Below are 18,589 nucleotides of genomic sequence, written 5' to 3'. Positions count from 1 at the left end.
GTCCTCACCTACCACCCCACCAGCCTCCGGGTCCAACATATTACTCTCCGTAACTTCCGCCACCTCCAACGGGATCCCACCACTAAGCACATCTTTCCCTCCCCCCACCTGCTTTCCGCAGGGATCGCTCCCTACACGACTCCCTTGTCCATTCGTCCCCCCCATCCCTCCCCACTGATCTCCCTCCTGGCACTTATCCTTGTAAGCGGAACAAGTGCTACACATGCCCTTACACTTCCTCCCTTACTATCATTCAGGGCCCCAGACAGTCCTTCCAGGTGAGGCGACACTTCACCTGTGAGTCGGCTGGGGTGATATACTGCGTCCGGTGCTCCCGATGTGGCCTTCTATATATTGGCGAGATCCGACGCAGACTGGGAGATTGTTTCGCTGAACACCTACGCTCTGTCCGCCAGAGAAAGCAGGATCTCCCAGTGGCCACACATTTTAATTCCACATCCCATTCCCATTCTGACATGTCTATCCACGGCCTCCTCTACTGTAAAAATGAAGCCACACTCAGGTTGGAGGAACAACACCTTATACTCCGTCTGGGTAGCCTCCAACCTGATGGCATGAACATCGACTTCTCTAACTTCCGCTAATGCCCCACCTCCCCCTCGTACCCCATCTGTTATTTATTTTTATACACACATTCTTTCTCTCACTCTCCTTCTTCTCCCTCTGTCCCTCCGACTATACTCCTTGCCCATCCTCTGGGTTTCCCCCCACCCCTTGTCTTTCTTCCTGGACCTCCTGTCCCATGATCCTCTCATATCCCCTTTGCCAATCACCTGTCCAGCTCTTGGCTCCATCCCTCCCCCTCCTGTCTTCTCCTATCATTTTGGATCTCCCCCTCCCCCTCCCACTTTCAAATCTCTTACTAACTCTTCCTTCAGTTAGTCCTGACGAAGGGTCTCGGCCTGAAACGTCCACTGTACCTCTTCCTAGAGATGCTGCCTGGCCTGCTGCGTTCACCAGCAACTTTGATGTGTGTTGCATGAGTCTAGTTATCCTCTTTTGTTCAGGAGCCTGATGGTTGAGGGGTAGTAAATGTTCTTGAACCTGGTGGTGCAAGTCCTGAGGCTCTTGTACCTTCTACTTGTTGCCAGCAGTGAGTATCTGAGTAGTATTTCATCACGGAATAAATAAGAATATGACAACTGCTAATTATCAGATGTACAGAAGAAAAGACTATTAGATTTACTGCACTTTCTAAAGCTTCCAGTATCCATGAAATTACATTGACTAGGAATAATATTTTCTTAATATCTTATGTGGGGTATAATGTCAGAAAGAAATGGATTCACCATTCCAAAATTACCTTAATGGGCGACAGTGGATTGTTTGTTTTTCTTTCTTTATGTTCTAATTGTTTTGTTCTTGTATACTTTTGGATAACTTATGTTTATGTCTTCTTGTAAATGTTATGCGCTGATATGCTATGTGCCTGTGATGCTGCTGTGAGTAAGGTTTTCAGTGTATCTGTGCATACATGTATTTATGCATATGACAATACACTTCCCTACACTGTATTCCATCAGTCACTTCTTTGCAGATTCTCTTAATTTGTCTAAGTACTTCTGCAGACTCCCTGCTTCCTCAGCACTACCAGTCCTCCACCTTTGTATCATCTGCAAACTTGGCCACAAAATTCCGTCATCAATTCCGTCATCCAAATCATTGACGTATAACGTGAAAAGAAGTGGTCCCAATACTGACCCCTATAGAATATCAGTAGTTGCTGTCAGCCAACCAGAAAAGACCCCCTTTATTCCCACTCTTTGCCTTCTGCCAGTCAGTTGATCCTCTATCCTTCTAGCTATAGTATTAGCATTTCATTCATAGGAAGTATTCCTGCACCCTGTCCCTACAAGCAAAGGTAATGTATCTGCAATCCAATTTTGAAATTAGAAAAATCATATACTGCAACTCAAATCCTATTTCAATAAACACTCCTAATCATACACTGTGAGTTTGTGCACCTATAATCCTGATGTTATAATGAGAGTTATTAACTTGGCTCCCCTGATTTTGTGATGGTTGGCCTTGTAATACTATTTTGTATATCTACATTCACTTTCGATCTTACAGTGATCATTCAGGTATCCTCAATCCTGCTGCTACAGTATAAAATATATGCATATTATCCAAACTCATCCTGATCCATAATGTTGTAAATCTATATTCGGATTTGATCTTGTAATAATAGTTCAAATGTCCTGTCTCTTTGAAATGAAAGGCTATGAAATGCTTTATTTCCTTACTGGCATGTAGATTTGCTAGGTACTTTCACCATTTTAGTTTCCTCAATTTACCTTTGCATCATCTATTGTTGGCCTACACGGACCTTTTGGCACGGGACCACGGACCAATTGGTACCAGGTACAATGTCTGTTCCTTCCTGACAAAGAGATGAGTCATAAAGTTATTTAGCACAGAATGCATTCTGTTTTGCTTTTAAAAATAAGTAATATAAGGCATTGCCTATTTATTAAAATATACCAGTAATAAATGATGGACATATGAACTAAGTCAATTGATTGATTATTTACAGAAACTGATACATTTACAGTTATAATTTTAACTGATCATTATTTTTCTCTGCCTTCTGTATGCCCACCTTGAGGTGCTTCAGATACTGGACCCCTTCCTATTACTTGCTCTCTCATTTGGATTCATGGTAGACCTTCTCATAATCTTTTTATTGTGTTCAATGTTCACGTGGCTGCTCTCAGTTTCTCTTGCTACATTGCGGGAACACTACATGGGACTTCCAACAGTACGCCTATGCCCAACCATAAAACTGATGGAACATCTCAACTGTCTCTACATCATAATTAGATACATAAAACGCAAGTGCTGGAATCTGGAGCAACAAACAGCCTGCTGGAGGAACAGTAAGAGATTTCTTACTAGCTCTTCCTTCAGTTAGTCCTGACGAAGGGTTTCGGCCTGAAACGCCGACTGTACCTCTTCCTAGAGATGCTGCCTGGCCTGCTGCGTTCACCAGCAACTTTGATGTGTGTCACTTCACAAACAGATGGCCCAACATAGGAGGCCTAACACCTCAGGTCAAGACTCGGCTGTATATCTACATTTAATGGACAAGGAACACTCATTTGATGACAATAATGTGCACATTTTGGACGGGGAGGACAGGTGGCTTGAAAGAGGGATTAAAGTCGCCAACCTTGTCAAACTGGAAAACCCATCCCTGAACAGCGGGGGTGGGGTATGACACTACTTATCAGCTATTTACAATGTTATCCTAACATCTCTAAAACAGTTCACACCTCCATTCATGCAAAGGTAAGACCCCCTCATTACCTTTATGACTCACAGAGTTTATGAACCAGAAAACTACTCACCATGCAAACAAGAGGAAATCTGCAGATGCTGGAAATTCAAGCAACACACATCAAAGTTGCTGGTGAATGCAGCAAGCCAGGCTGGTTTCACTGAACTCCCGTCGAAGAGAAGGTTTAAACTTCTTCAGTGTAGGCATCACCGGAAGAGGCTTCGCAGTAGTGAATAAGTAGTGGCGGAAGTTACGGAAGTTCTCTGTAACTTCCACCACCTCCAATGGGATCCCACCACTAAGCACATCTTTCCCTCCCCCCCCCACTTTCCGCAGGAATTGCTTCCTACGTGACTCCCATGTCCATTCATCCCCCCATTCCTCCCCACCAATCTCCCTCCTGGCACTTATCCTTGTAAGCGGAACAAGTGCTACACATGCCCTTACACTTCCTCCCTCACCACCATTCAGGGCCCCAGACAGTCCTTCCAGGTGAGGCGACACTTCACCTGTGAGTTGGCTGGGGTGATATACTGCGTCCGGTGCTCCCGATGTGGCCTTCTATATATTGGCGAGACCCGATGCAGACTAGGAGATCGTTTTGCTGAACACCTACGCTCTGTCCACCAGAGAAAGCAGGATCTCCCAGTGGCCACACATTTTAATTCCACGTCCCATTCCCATTCTGATATGTCTATCCACGGCCTCCTCTACTGTAAAGATGAAGCCACACTCAGGTTGGAGGAACAACACCTTACATTCCATCTGGGTAGCCTCCAACCTGGTGGCATGAACATTGACTTCTCAAACTTCTGCTAATGCCCCACCTCCCCCTCGTACTCCATCCGTTATTTATTTATATACACACGTTCTTTTTCTCCTTCTGTCCCTCTCACTATACCCTTTGCCCATCCTCTGGATTTTTACCCACCCCGCCCCTTTTCTTTCTCCCTAGGCCTCCTGTCCCATGATCCTCTCATGTCCCTTTTGCCAATCACCTGTCCAGCTCTTGGCTCCATCCCTCCCCCTCCTGTCTTCTCCTATCATTTTGGATCTCCCCCTCCCCCTCCCACTTTCAAATCTCTTACTAGCTCTTCCTTCAGTTAGTCCTGACGAAGGGTCTCGGCCCAAAACGTTGACTGTAACTACTCAACATGGATTAGACCTGAAGAAGCCTTTCGGATGAGTGGCAAAATGTCTTTTAGACAACATAACAAATCTAGTTGCCTTGATGTACTACCGCTTGAAATACATGACTACTGTGGTTTTGTCATTCCACAAGTCCGTAATATTCACAACACAGTAATTAGCAAGGCTTGTGATGTTTGGGTTTGGGTTTGGTGCCTTTTGCCTTTGGAAATGTATGCAGCCAGAGGCTATGGAGTTAAGCACTTCAGCCAGTCCAATAAAGAAGGATGTACCACAATGGAAATAATTCGGGATATCAGGAAATGATTATGTAAGGCATTTCGTATAAATATGTGGTGAATTAATTTCAAAGCTAGACACATGCCAAGAGCTTGAATTTTCTCGTTAAAATATACTTCCTTGTAAAATTTCAATCCTACTAAAACTGACTTTCCACAGCTTTGGTATAATTATAACTCCACTGTAGCTATTAAAGTTCTATTTGACCATATGGAATGTAATTCAAAATCATGACTCGGTCATACTGTATATCATACTAATGCAAAAGCCGGCTAGTGGTGTAGCGGCATCAGTGCTGGACTTCGGAGCGAAGGCTCCCAGGTTCGAATCCAGCCGGCTCCCTTGCTCTCTTTCCATCTGTGCTGGGTTGAGCGTCAAGCTAGCAACTTGGCCATGTAAAAATAAGAAAGCCTGCTAAAAAAATGCCGTCATGACAGCGTCCTGATGACTCCTCTCGGAGTTAAGGACTTCCTTCTCTTTCTTCTCCAATACTAATGCAAAATAGAACATCACGCTATACAGCACTGTACAGGCCTTTTGGCACTGGATTTTGTGTAAATCTTGATGCCTGTTATCAAGAGGACCACAATCTAGTCATTCAAAGCAAATCTATTATCAACGTACATAATTGTCACCATATACAACCTTGAGATTCATTTTCTTGTGGGCATACTCAGTAAATCCAAGAACCATAATAGAATCTATGAAAGACCACACCCAGCAGAGGGGAAAAAGCAACCATTATGCAAAAGACCGCAGACTGGGCTAATACAAAAATAAATAAATAAATAAATAAATAAGCAGCAAATGTTGAGAACATGAGATGAAGAGTCCTTGAAAGTGAGTCCACAGGTTGTGGAAGCAGTTCAGTGATGGGGTTAGTGAAGCTGAGTAAAGTTATTCCTGTTGATTCGAAAGTCTGATGGTTTAGGGGTACTAACTGTTCCTGATCCTGGTGGTGTGTGTCCTGAGGTTTCCGTACTCTCTTCCTGATGGCAGCAGTGAGAGAGAGCATGACCTGATGATGGATACTGCTTTCCTCTGATAGCGCTCCATGCAAAAGTGCTCAATGATAGGGAGGGTTTTACCCGTGGCTTGGAGGTTTGCTTCTCTCAATGACCCTAAGAGCTATGTTGGCTGGAGTAAAGACTTTATGCTTTGGCTCTTGATAGGGTCTCACATGCCAAACAAGTCAAAGGGTAGAGGCCATACTAAGAGTGGTCCACCAGTCTTCGAGGTTCAGGAGTTCAGCTCAGGGCTAACAATTCAGTTACAGAAACAACAATGAAGAATCATTCCGCATCTGAGTGCGACGGTATTCCTAAGCCTCTATGGCTGACAGTAGTGAAAACCAAGAGGAAGCTACTGGCACAATGAAGAAAGCCCTGAACACCACCAGAATTGGAGGACCTTCATTGCTGCCCTAAATGCTAGTCACGTAATGGGCAGTAAGTAAGTTGGCGCCAATTTATCCTGACGATCTTCTCCTGTGTATTATCCATCTCTCTCCATTCCCTTCACATTCATGTATCTATCTAAAAACCATTTAAACTTCATCAAACTACTTGAATCTACCACAAACGCTGATACCTATCACTCTCTGCATATATAAAAAAATCTTGCCCCTCACATCACTGTTAAATCTTTGCCCTCGAACCTTAAATGCATATCCTCTGGTGCTTGGCATACATTTCTACCCTAAATAATTGGCTTAAAAGCAAAAGCATGTGATGCGGAACTGAGTTCTTGATTGCTCAAGCCAAGAAAGGTGGGGAATGTAAGATTTATTTTTAGATCAAACTGCATTTACAACCTTTGGAAGCTCTGATAGCCAGAGGCTGTTGAGATAATTATCATGAGAAAAGCACTTTAGTTATACAAACAATGAGGAGGCTCTACAAGGAAAACACTACCAGAAAATGATTGTTTTACATCAGGTATTATCTGTCAAAATGTAGTGATCTTATTTCCACAAAAAAAACATACATAGCTAGCTTTCTCCTGGGCTCCTGTCTTTTTGCTTTCAATTAATTTTAAGTTTCAGCATTACAAAACATAGCAAGTGCAGCAGTCAGTATCTTAGTACAGCTAGTCAGATGACAGAGTCTGGTTGTAAGAGTACAAATTTGGATCTCCAATACTGTGATTTAGTTGAATTGTTGCTGATCTTGGTGATTGTATGAGAGCATGTGAATGGAATCCCTCAAGGCCTGTCTAACAGCCTGACGACGTCATATCATATACATCAGCTCAACCATTCCTGTATGCAGCACTTCAGGGGAACTTCAGTAATTTCAATTTCACCTCTTGATAATGTATTGATGAAAATTTTTACCAAATACTCGATGCTTTCCATATTTTACCTTATAATTTTATTGCTGTGGGTATGTAAATGGGAGTGGATATTTGTAAATTAGGAACTGTATGGTAAGGTCTTTGTCCTACATGACTCTGATGAAGGTCAATAAAAGTTTGAGAAATCACTTGGTAATGCCCTACATAACTAATATTGTTCTCAGTGAGGTGTCTCCCGGTAGAGGTTGGTTGTAGGGGAAATGCAGCCCGTTCTTTAACCAGAGCCTTGAGCAATCTGGGCATCGAGAGAGAGAGGAAGAGGAGAGCCATCCGCAGTACCACCGATGCGGCAGAGAGGGCCTCAAGATGGCTGTGGCTCAAAAGAGGGGAGCCATGGAGTCATAAGCAGCTGGCCATCTGGACACAAGCTGGGGTCTGATCAGCCCCGGCTGGGTCACCTGGAGGAGGGTGTATGATGTTGAAAGACCCGAAACACCCGATGATTCCAGGAACATCACTGAAGATGTGTCCAGAGGCATCAGTAGATGTATGCACACAGTCTACAATGTTAGTGATTATCCCTGCACTCCCGCATTCTCAAGCCAAGTTTATATTTCCCTTTATGTTTTTTCGTTCTGCTGCAATTCACGATAAATACAACTCTTTTACTCCTATCTTCTTTTCCTGAATATTATTTGTCCCTCTTTCTTTACATTTTTATCCTTCTGTCATTTAAACTCTCCTGCATTCTACCGTATTGCAAAATAGCTGATGAAAGTTCAGTGATCTGAAAGGTTTAATGTTTCTCTTCTCTCTGCTCCCATCTGAAATGCTGAGTGTCCAGTACCCAAGATGCTTTGTTTTTGTTTAAATATGTGTATGACCTGGAAAGAGATAAATCCACTGGAGTACGACACTGGATATTCTTTATTGTGTAGCTTTGAAGATACAGATGCAGTTGAATTTTCATTGGAAATTACATTTTAAAAGTTCGGCTCTGTAAACCTGTTTCCACCTCAGAAATCTCGAGGACTCATTAATAGACCAGAAGTAAGTCTCTTATTCAGAAGATTGCAAAGCCATAATTGCAGTAAGTATCTAATTAGCAAACATTAACCAACAAAAAATATTTTCACATTAATAATTGGTTTCAGTTAGTATGACGAGAACACAAATTAGATGTGCGACTTTAAGCATCTTTGGTCATGAACTGGACACTGGAGAGTTGTTTCTAAAGTAAGTCTGTAGGGTAACGTTAATTCTGTTGCTCTGTGAAGGACACCTGAACTGTGATGAATTTACTGAATTCTCTGTTCTTATCATAAGTAGAAGATTCTTATCATTAGTGCTGAACATTAACTTGGAGCCAATGGAGTCCTGATTTGCAAGTTTAGATTTTGTCAATCTCCTATATGTTTCAAGCTATGTGTGGTCCTGATGGAAGAATTTTGATTGACTGAAATTTGTCAGGATTTTTTTTTGTCAGAGGTAATGTTGTGAATTTGAAAATTCATCCAAATGTGGAGTTACCAAATATCACGGATTCATAGTCCAATGAGAGTAATGATCCCAAATGGTGCTCAGTTACAGGTGAAATAACCAATGAGGCCAAAAGTCCTCTGGATACAGAGTCCAACTCAAGGAATGTATATTGTTATCAATTAAGTCACTAGAAGGAAATGCTACCAATATTGCTTTTACCCATTAGGATGTCACACATGAATAGCATATCAATCTGCTTATTTCTGGTCTAATTGTCCCCTCATTTCTGTTCTCCATTATTTAGTAACATAGTAAAAAGAAATTCAGTATATCAAATAGAGATCAACCTAAGATTGTTCTTACCGATCAGGAAGTGCTTGCAGATGGTACAGACACTGCTGAAGACAATCCCATTTTTAGCTTTTCTGTCAATTTCTCATACAGTCAACAGACTGAGAATTCATTTATTTATTGAGATAGAGCACAGAACAGGCCCTTCTTGTCTTTCCAGCTGCGCTAGCTAACAGCTCCCGATTTAACTTTAAGCACAGGACAAATTACAATGTCTGATTAACTTGCCAGCTTTGGACTGTGGCAGGAAACTGGAGCACCCGGAGGAAGCCCACACCATCAAAAGGAGAATGTACAAGGTAATTAGAAACACTGGCAGGAACTGCACATGTGTCCCTGGTATTGTAAAGCATTGTGCTAAACACTGCACTATCGAGGGCAGTGTTAACTTTATGTCAAGGGCTTGTAACACATTGCTAGCTGTTTCTTAATCTAACCAGAGCAGTCAAGAGTGATTAGATACTTCATAAAACATATTTTGCATTATCTAAAAAATTCTATGATATTTAAAAAAATTTGATCCACATTAGATTCAGATTCATTTATTAACATGAACAATGAAACAGCATTGAAAATATATTGCATTTTATAATAAGTTAGAAGCCTGGCCCAGTGGTGTGTTTAAATAAAAATGACAAAAATTATTATTCGAATTGGACACACAAAAAGTGAAAAGCTAAGTTTTCTGAACTGTCTTTTTCCACCTTGGAACTACCACTGGCATTGAAAACAAAGCACGTGAAAAGTCTCGACAGCATTGCAAAATTAGTTCATGAAACTTGGACTTATCAAATGTCCTAGAAAAGTAGATGTCTCAGCTATGCCATTAGGGTTACCTTTAGTCTCTAACCAAACTTCGTCACTATGGTTCAGCATAATTATTAAGCTAGCAGATGTGATTTCACTAGAGGAATTAAAAGTTTGGAAGGTGCTCCACACAGAAACATCATTTATTTTGAAAATAACATGTGCATTCTTTGTATTTACTTGGAAGATATATGTAAAATGGTACACGCCAGGTATTCTACAAAGGAAAGTGCCGGAGCTCATCTGAAAGTCCCCATCTCCATTGTAGATTGGTCTCTGCCAGGTAATTGATTGGACAGGTGAAGGGTTTCTACTTCCAAGTACAACTGAAAATGCAGATGTTGATGCAACAGCAATAGCCCCAGCTATTCCCCTTGTACCAGGATCACCTTTCATTCCCCTGGGTCCCTGAGGCCCATTTGCTCCCATATATCCTTTCATTCCTGGCGCTCCACGATCTCCTTTGCTTCCTGGTTGGCCATTTTGTCCATCAGTACCACTTGGACCTGGGAAACCCATTGGACCCTGTTGACCAGCCTTTCCAGACAAGCCAACTGGCCCAGGGGCACCCACTGTGCCTGGTATTCCTGGTGTTCCACTGCGACCTCTCTGGCCACGTGGTCCAGGTTGTCCATCATCACCTTTATCACCATGCATTCCTTCTGGTCCTTGCAAACCTTTAGGGCCCTTTGGTCCAAAGTATATAGCTAGAAAAAAGAAATTGAGATCCTTAAGTCTCAATCGACTACTTACAAAAGGTTGATGTTCTTACCAGTATCAAATGAACCCTTAACTCTCCACGGGTGATGCACTGATTTTTAATTATGGTAATTCACATCATTTTCCCCATAGTAAAGTTGGGTGAAAGGTACATTGCACATGGCCTATTTAGGTTTTGAAAGAAACTTTGAAAGAATGAACAAATCAACCTGCCAAATATGGTGCTCCCTGTTCCTGGAGGACCCTTTCCAACTCATATACTCCCATTTTATGCTGTCCACACTCCATTCTTGGAATCTCCTCTCCTACAGCAATTCTTAATGTTTGATGATGTATGCTAGCTCCACCAGGAGTGCAAACTCAGGCAAGTTTCCAACCACCCCACCAACTCACATCTCCAGTGGAAGTGTTCACTGATAGGTTTTCCCTGCAGCAGAATCCCCTCCTGCTTCTTTCCCGTTAAGGACCAGATGCTCGTGGACCAGTTACCCACCTGAAATCATTACCTGTCGTCCTATGTATGTACCCGGCCTAGACGTGAGGGGGTCTATCTTGCAGACTCAGAGTTTCCCAGAGACCTGCACCATGGTGTAACAAGAGGCAGGACTACCTATAGCCGACAAAAGTCACCCACAGCTTTGTCTGCAAAAGCGGTGAATGTCATACAGCAGATTTCATGTGCACCATACATTCAAGGACAGATAAAGCTATCAAAATTGAAGTAAGACCATAAGACCATAAGACATAGGAGCAGAATTAGGCCATTTGACCCATTGAGTCTGCTCTGCCATTTCATCATGGCTGATCCATTTCCCTCTCGACCTCATTCTCTTGCTTTCTTCCTGTAACCTTTCACACCCTGACTAATCAAGAATCTATCAACCTCCACATTAAATATACCCAATGGCCCGATTTCTATAGCCGCCTGTGGCAAATAATTCCACAAATTCATCAGCCTCTGGCTAAAGAAATAAATAAGGTTACGTTTTAAAATGTTAGAAGTTACAGTTAAATAAAAACACCTAAAATGTAAATAATTAAATCAAGTCAAATACATTGAAAAAGAAGAAATGTATCTTTCCTTAACTTTATTTCTGCAGTCCTACAAGTCCCTTTTGTATGTGTCTGAACTTGAAATTCAGCAGCAGCATCAACTGAAACAATTGGCCATTCTGCACCTGTCTGAAAATCGGAGACTTTCTCATCTGCCAGCATGGTTGGGATCTTGCTTCAATTTGCCAGCAAGATCTGGGCTATATATGGAGAGCATAGCATAGTGTGAGTGGTCCATACCGATTGAAAAGGCGCGATATCAGAGGCACAGATTGTACTCTTGCGTATCCACTGGTGCATGAGCATGCTTTCAAAGAGATGTAATTGAATTAGGCGGAACAGTTACTACCCCTCAACCATCAGGCACTTCAACAAAAGAGGATAATTACACCAATCCACTGAGACGTTCCTGCAACCAATGATCTCACTGGTCATTTCATGCTCTCATTATTTATTGCTATTTATTTGTATTTACATTTTCACAGCTTATTGTCTTCTACACTCTACTTGCTTTTTCATTGATCCTGTTTATAGTTACTGTTCCATAGATTTGCTGAGTATGCCCACAGGAAAAAGAACCTCAGGGTTGTATATATTCTGATAATAAATTTTATTTTGAACTGAATTTCGAACATGGTGGACAATACCAGTCACACTTCAACACACCTACTTTTTATATGTCACAAACACGAGGAAATTTGCAGATGCTGGAAATCCAAAGCAACACACACAAAATTCTGGAAGAACCCAGCAGGCCAGGCAGCATCCATGGAGAAGGACAACCAGTCAACGTTTCGGGCCAAGACTCTTCATCAGGTCTGTTGAAGGGTCTTGGCCCAAAACACCAGCTGCTTACCCTTTTCCATGAATGCTGCCTGGCCTGCTGAGTTCCTCCAGCATTTTGTGTGTGTTATTTTTCATATGCATTCATTACTGTTTTCTCCTCCTTGTAGAATGAAAGATGCAGCATTATGACTTCATTGGAATCCCATTTTCGAATAAGAAGGTTTATGCATATCAAGTCACTGGCTTCATCCCAGGGAGTCTAAGTGTTATTTGCAATGAGTCAATCTGTGAATTTAGCTTTGACTCAATCCAACTTGGAAGCTGCCTCACGAGAAACCAGTATGAATATTTAAATTTTCTTTAAAATATTTCATTCTTCTCCGTTAATTTAAAATAAAATGGTTGTTAGACTAAGGTATAGCAACTCATCTCCTAGAGCATTCATGGTTTCTGCACCGGATGATCAGCTTTTAAATTAAAGCTCTTACCAACACAATAAGGTGCTGGGAACTGCCAGTGGTAGTTTGCTATGCAGACTGATCTTGCTTTGCCAACCATTGCAAATCCACGGTCACAGGTGTAGTAGGCTACCCTTCCAAAGATCCTGCATGATCCATGTTTTGGAATAGTAGGCCAACCACAACGAATACCTGGGAAAATTTAAAAAAACACTTGAGTCTTGAAGGTGTCAGAATGTGGTATCTTGTACAATACCATGATTTCTTCATGGATATAAAAATCATGTTCTGAATGGATTAACTATTAAAATAAAACTAAATACTTTAGCACTAGAGGAATGATTTTACTGTTACCTCTCAAACCTACAACTTCCACATCTGGAAGGGGGATATATCAGCAGGGAATAATATTACCAGCTCTAAGACACATGCCACCTTTACTTAGACAAAATTTCTGATTTTTCATTATCACTGGATCATTGCTGTGAAACTTAATCCCAGCAGGACTGCAGGAGCTATAAGCTGTTAAAGATTGCTTCAGGACAATCCAAAGATTGGATGTTTTTCTTTGTGACACACAAACATTATGTTCCAGTTTAAAGAAATAATAATTTCATATTAACTTAAACATTCTTCCCATGTATGAAATATATTCCCAGTGATGCTCCCTCTTCTTCGAAAAAACAAAAGCCTCCCATATTGCTATTAGTTGTCTGTTGCTGTGGCCAGACAGAAGAAGGATAATAAAACTCTGATGGAGTGAGTACACGGTTGGGGGGGGGGGGGTGAAATCCCAAAGTTGCACTTGATTAAGTCAGTTTGAACTAGTTTCTATCTTGTGGTGACTTTGCAGATTACAATGAGTTTGATGTGGTGGTAGAGCAAGTTGGGCAGAAATAGATGGAATTGCAATCTGTTCATAAACAGGAATTGAACAGGTGGGATATCCCGATGGTATCTTCAAATACTTGAGAAGAATCGGGATGTATAAAATTTCAGTAGTAAACTACAGAATGTGGGAAGCCTGGGGGTGGGTGGGCACGAGGACAGATCGGAGAGTTAGAGCTGCATTTTGCCTCGAAAAAGGTGAAAGAAAGAAAGATTGCAGGTCAAAGAGTATCAAAGGGCTGCCGATAATATCACACACATTGGTGGCTATGGCTGTCAGTGCTATTTGCTTAAACTCCAGGTCTCTATTTGTGCACAGAAAGAAACAAAGTAACCTGCCCAGAATTGGTAGGGTTTGAAGACTGCTCTTTCTTTCTTCTATGTAGTTTAAGAGAGGGTTTTTTAAAGAGAAAGGTACATCTCTTTTAAAGTAAGAGGTGAATCCCTCAGTTAGTTCATCACAGCCCCTCAATAAGTTTAGTGGTGGTGGATGAGTGAATCTTGATGCAAGAAACAATATGGCTGAGATTTTCCGTGTCAGTTTTCAGGTTTGCTGTCTTAAAGCACCTGTTCGATAGATCTTCACATTCCTAAGATAAAATAAGTAAACAAGGGCAATCTCAAGACATGGTATGTCTTGGCAGGACTTGTAACTCCAGAAATTCATTGAAAGAAAAACATGGGAGCCAGGAATGCAGGTCTACCTACTTTTACTTCAGTGAGGCGTGCGGAAATGACATGGTGGCGTAAAAACGTATGCCATTCACAGACAGTATTTCTTACATACAAACAGTAATGAATTATGTATACAATTAATGGTTAATCAAACAATATAATTACAATATTTAGTACACAACGCTCCTCCCTGCTTAGCTGTGAACTCCAACTCAACACAGAATGCATGTCAACTATATACTACATAGTACAACTACTATACAGACATTCACAGATTAGTACATTTTAAATTGTCCCATTCAGGCCCAGTGATTTAATCACTGTGGAGAATTTCTTACTCTGTGGGATAACGTCTTTCCTGACAAAGGGGGTTGGGGGGGGTTGGTATTCGCCATGCTTAGCATGTGAGACTTGTGGCTGTGAAACAATCTCAGGTTCTGTGGCCTCCTCTGTGGTGGTTGTAGAAGTTGACTCTGGGACTTCAGGAAGTGGTTTTGACAGCTCTGGGCACCTTTCTTCTCTAACAATTGACTCTGCTTTCCTCAACTGGTTGACATGTCATCTCCAGATGATATCAGATGCAATCTCCACAGTGTAGGAGAGCGCTCCAGTCCTGTCCTTCGTGGTTTCAAGTACCCATTTTTGATCACTTCTGTAGTCCCTCGCCAGGTCTGCTTGTCCAGGAGGGAAATGTTGAATTTCCTTGTTTGAGGAGCCCTTAGTTTGTCTCAGCTGTTTGTCCTGTAAGCTCCTCCTGAGATCGGGTTTGAGGAGATCCAAGTGTGAGAGCGAGGGATGACACAGGGACAGCATAGCTGGTGAGTTGTTGTGCGTGGTCTGTGCTGTATTGAGATATGGCAGGAGGAAATTGGCGAGCTACTGATTCAGTGTGAGAGTAGTATGTTCTGCTGACAGTGCTCACCGTGCATCCTTTAGACTCTGGAAAAACCTTTCCGCCAGGAAATTTGTGCCCATGAATGGTCCAGAAAAATCCACGTGAATCTTCTGCCAGGGCGGTGCAGGCCTTTCCCAGTGATGGAGAGTCACTGCTGGACAAGTTTCTATCCCACACAGTGCAAGGCAGGCTACTCAATCTGCTCATCTGTCTGTCCCAGGGCATTTGACAAAGCTTCGAGCCAACATTTTCATTTTAACAAAGCCTAGATGACAGGCATGTGGCTGCTCCAACATAGCTCTCAGTTCAGATGGTACAGCAACTCTCATTCTCCATGAAAGGCAAACCCCTATCAAGGGCAACTACATCCTGACGTTGATAATAATAGAGGAGCTGGAATTTCTGCTGCACATTTTGGGTGGTCGTGTAGACCTGAGACAGTGTGGGGTCTTTTCTGGTTGTCCTTTGGATCATTGCTGCCATAATAGGAATACTTCTATTTCGTATTAGGGAGGATACATCAAAGAGTGTCCTCTTCGGTAAATTTTTCAGCTATTTCCTTTTCCAAGGGTAAATGGGACAATCTATGAGTATTTTTATGATTGGTTGTCCTCTTGAATTCGACCGTGTAATCTTGCTCTCTAAGAAAAAGAGTGCATCTCTGCATTCACACTGCTGCTGTAGATTGAAAATGGACTCCAGTGGTTGATGATCAGTATTGAGGGTAAACTCTCTCCCATAAACGTACTGTTTGAAATGTTTTACAGTCCAAACCAGTCTCAAGTCCTCTCTGTCAGACTGTATGTAATTTTCCTCTGCAGCAGTATGGGAATGTAACGCAAAGGTTATGGATGTGATGTGATGTGACGTAAACTCTTTCCCATACAAGTACTGATTGAAACATTTTACAGCCCATGCCAGACTCAATTCCTCTCTGTAAACCTGTGTGTAATTTTTCTGTGGACTGGTCAGGGAACGTGATGCACTTCCATCACTCATAACTTGTCATGTGACTCCACATATACCAAACGGAGATGCATCACAAGTAGGCTTCACTGGATAGCGTGGATCATAATGTGTGACTACAGTGTCTGATGTCACTATTTCCTTTGCCTTTTGGAAAGCCACCCCACACCTTTTTGTCCATTGCCATTTCTTCCTGATCTGTAGTAATAACTTCAAGATGTGGAGCACAGTAGCCAGGGTTGGCAGGAACCTATTATTTAGTAATTGACAAATTCTAAAAAGACCACAACTGTGACATGTCCTTTAGCCTTGAGACAATCATCACTAATTGAATTTTCTCCGCACATTTGTGCAAACCTTGTGCATCAATTGTGTGACCACAGTAAGTGATGCTTAGCTGAAATAATTCACACTTGTCACGCCATGTTCTAAGCCCATAATCTAACTTTTTTTTAGCTCTATCTTGATATTTTGGAGATGTTCCTTGTCATCCTCACCAGTAACAATGATGTTACCTGGGTAACACTGAGTGCCTGGGCAGTATTGCAGCACCTGGTCCATAGCTTCCCACCAGAGTGCAGGCGCAGATGCGACTCCAAAAATAAGCCCATAATAGCAATAAAGGCCTTCATGAGTGTTTATGGTGAGAAACAATTTGGACTCTTCTTCCATCTCCACCTGTAGGTAAGCCTCAGCTAAATCCACTTTGCTGTAGTGTTTCCCTCCAGAAAGATTTGCAAGGATATCCTCTATCCTGGGCAGATTGAATTACTTTCAGTACTAGGTTGATGATGGCCTTAAAATCACCTAAAATCACCAGAGGTCCTAACAGATCCATTCTTCTTTCCATCTGGGACCTTCAGGGTTGCCCTTGGGCTCCACTCAACTTTGGAACAAATTCCTTCATCCTCCAAAGTGATTGAGCTCACTGGCTACTTTATCACAAATGGTTTAAGGAACTGGATGGGCGTGGCAAAACTTGGGTGTGGCATTTTCATTTAGCACTAATTTACCCTTGATATGTTTGAGTTTTCCATTGCTATCCTTGAACACTGCTGTGGCATTATCCAGTACCTTTCTTAGTTCTCTTTCAGTTGACTGTGTTGCAGGGATGTGGCATGCAAAGGGTGGATTGGTCTCCAATCAAGTTGTAGTTGTTTCAGCCAATTATGATTCCACAGTACTAGCCATCCTGCTTTCATCACATACAAGCCCAATGTGGCTTGTTGGTTGTTGTATTTCACTGTTATGAATATCATTCCCACAGGAGTTATCTTTTCTCTGGTATAATTTCTTAGCTGGATATCTGCAGGCTTCAGTTCAGTGTCTCTGAAATGCTATTCAAAATCATGTTGTGTAACAACTGGAACAACTGAGTAGTGTCCAATTCCATTCTAATTAATTTGTTGTTCACTTCTGGTATAAGCCATATTGCTTGTCTGTTGTTAGTTTTCACACTGTAAATCTCAAAGCTACTCAGTCCTGTGTCACTCATTTTTACCAGATTTTTTCATAATAGCATGCAGATTAGTATTCCTTTTGAAACTAAAACTTGACTTTTATCTTTTTCTCTTCCCTGAGCAGTCCATTTATTTTCGTCTGCCCCCACAAGCTCCTTGTATGTGTCCTACTTTGCTGCATTTTCTGCAAGTTTCTCCTTTAATCTTGCATTGGTCTGGTGTATGTGATCCCCTGTTACAATGGTAACATAATTTTGGTTTAAGATGGCGCTGATGAAGCCCCGCGACTACTTATCAGCAGGAAACAAAACAAAGGATACAACTACAAACACGAAGAATCCTGCAGATGCTGGAAATTCAAGCAACACACATCAAAGGATACAACTAAATACTTTATTAATAATACATCTTCTGGTAAACAATCACTGGAAGCAATGGAGAGGTGAGCAGAGGAGAAGCAGAGTTGAGGCAAGTGGAGGCAAGGCAAAGTCGAGGCGAGCAAAGGCCCAGCCCATCCACCAAAACTGAGTGAGAGGAAATACCAGAGGCTTGATTGATCTAAGCATCAGACCAATACGGAAAAGTGAGGCAAGGACTGAGACGTGGCAGCGAGGTCCAGGCCCAGAGCCTATCGAAGCAACAGGGCTCAGGTCCTAGAGTGAGGAATGGCCCGATGTTTGAACAATTTAAATGCGGAACAGATTGAAAAGGGAGGGTGTTGTGACCAGAGGCATGGGTTGGGCTGGTTCTGCTCACTGCTCTGCAATGTTTACTCATCTCTGTGCTGGACTGAGGCTGTGGCCTGCTCTGACTGCAGTGATGACTGGCTTCATCACTTCTTATGAGTGCTATTTGCCTACTTTTAATGTTTGTATGATTTGTTTTTTTCCCCTCTCTATTGGTTCAACAATTTCAACCGCTCTTTTAAATGTGAGTTGTGATTCAGTTAGGAAGCGTTTTTGAATGTTTTATTTTAAGATTGTACAAACTACGCAATCTCTCTGTGCATCATTATTAAGACAAT

The 18,589-nt window shown here is 41.9% G+C and overlaps 1 protein-coding gene across 1 annotated transcript in view; it reads right to left on the bottom strand.

Annotated features, from left to right (window-relative positions):
- The window catches only part of LOC134337000 (collagen alpha-1(X) chain-like), a 61,368-nt gene that overhangs the window by 10,638 nt on the left and 32,141 nt on the right, over positions 1–18,589 (bottom strand). The window contains exons 6-7 of the mRNA XM_063031740.1: positions 12,712–12,873; positions 9,845–10,371 (exon numbers count right to left, since the gene is read on the bottom strand). Of these exons, the coding sequence (XP_062887810.1) occupies positions 9,845–10,371; positions 12,712–12,873 (689 nt within the window). The remainder of the gene's footprint in view (positions 1–9,844; positions 10,372–12,711; positions 12,874–18,589) is intronic.

Source organism: Mobula hypostoma, chromosome 23 (genome assembly GCF_963921235.1).
Source record: "Mobula hypostoma chromosome 23, sMobHyp1.1, whole genome shotgun sequence".
Lineage (NCBI taxonomy): Eukaryota > Metazoa > Chordata > Chondrichthyes > Myliobatiformes > Myliobatidae > Mobula > Mobula hypostoma.
The sequence above is the reverse complement of the archived record's forward strand: the minus strand, read 5'-3'. Positions and strand labels throughout refer to the sequence as shown.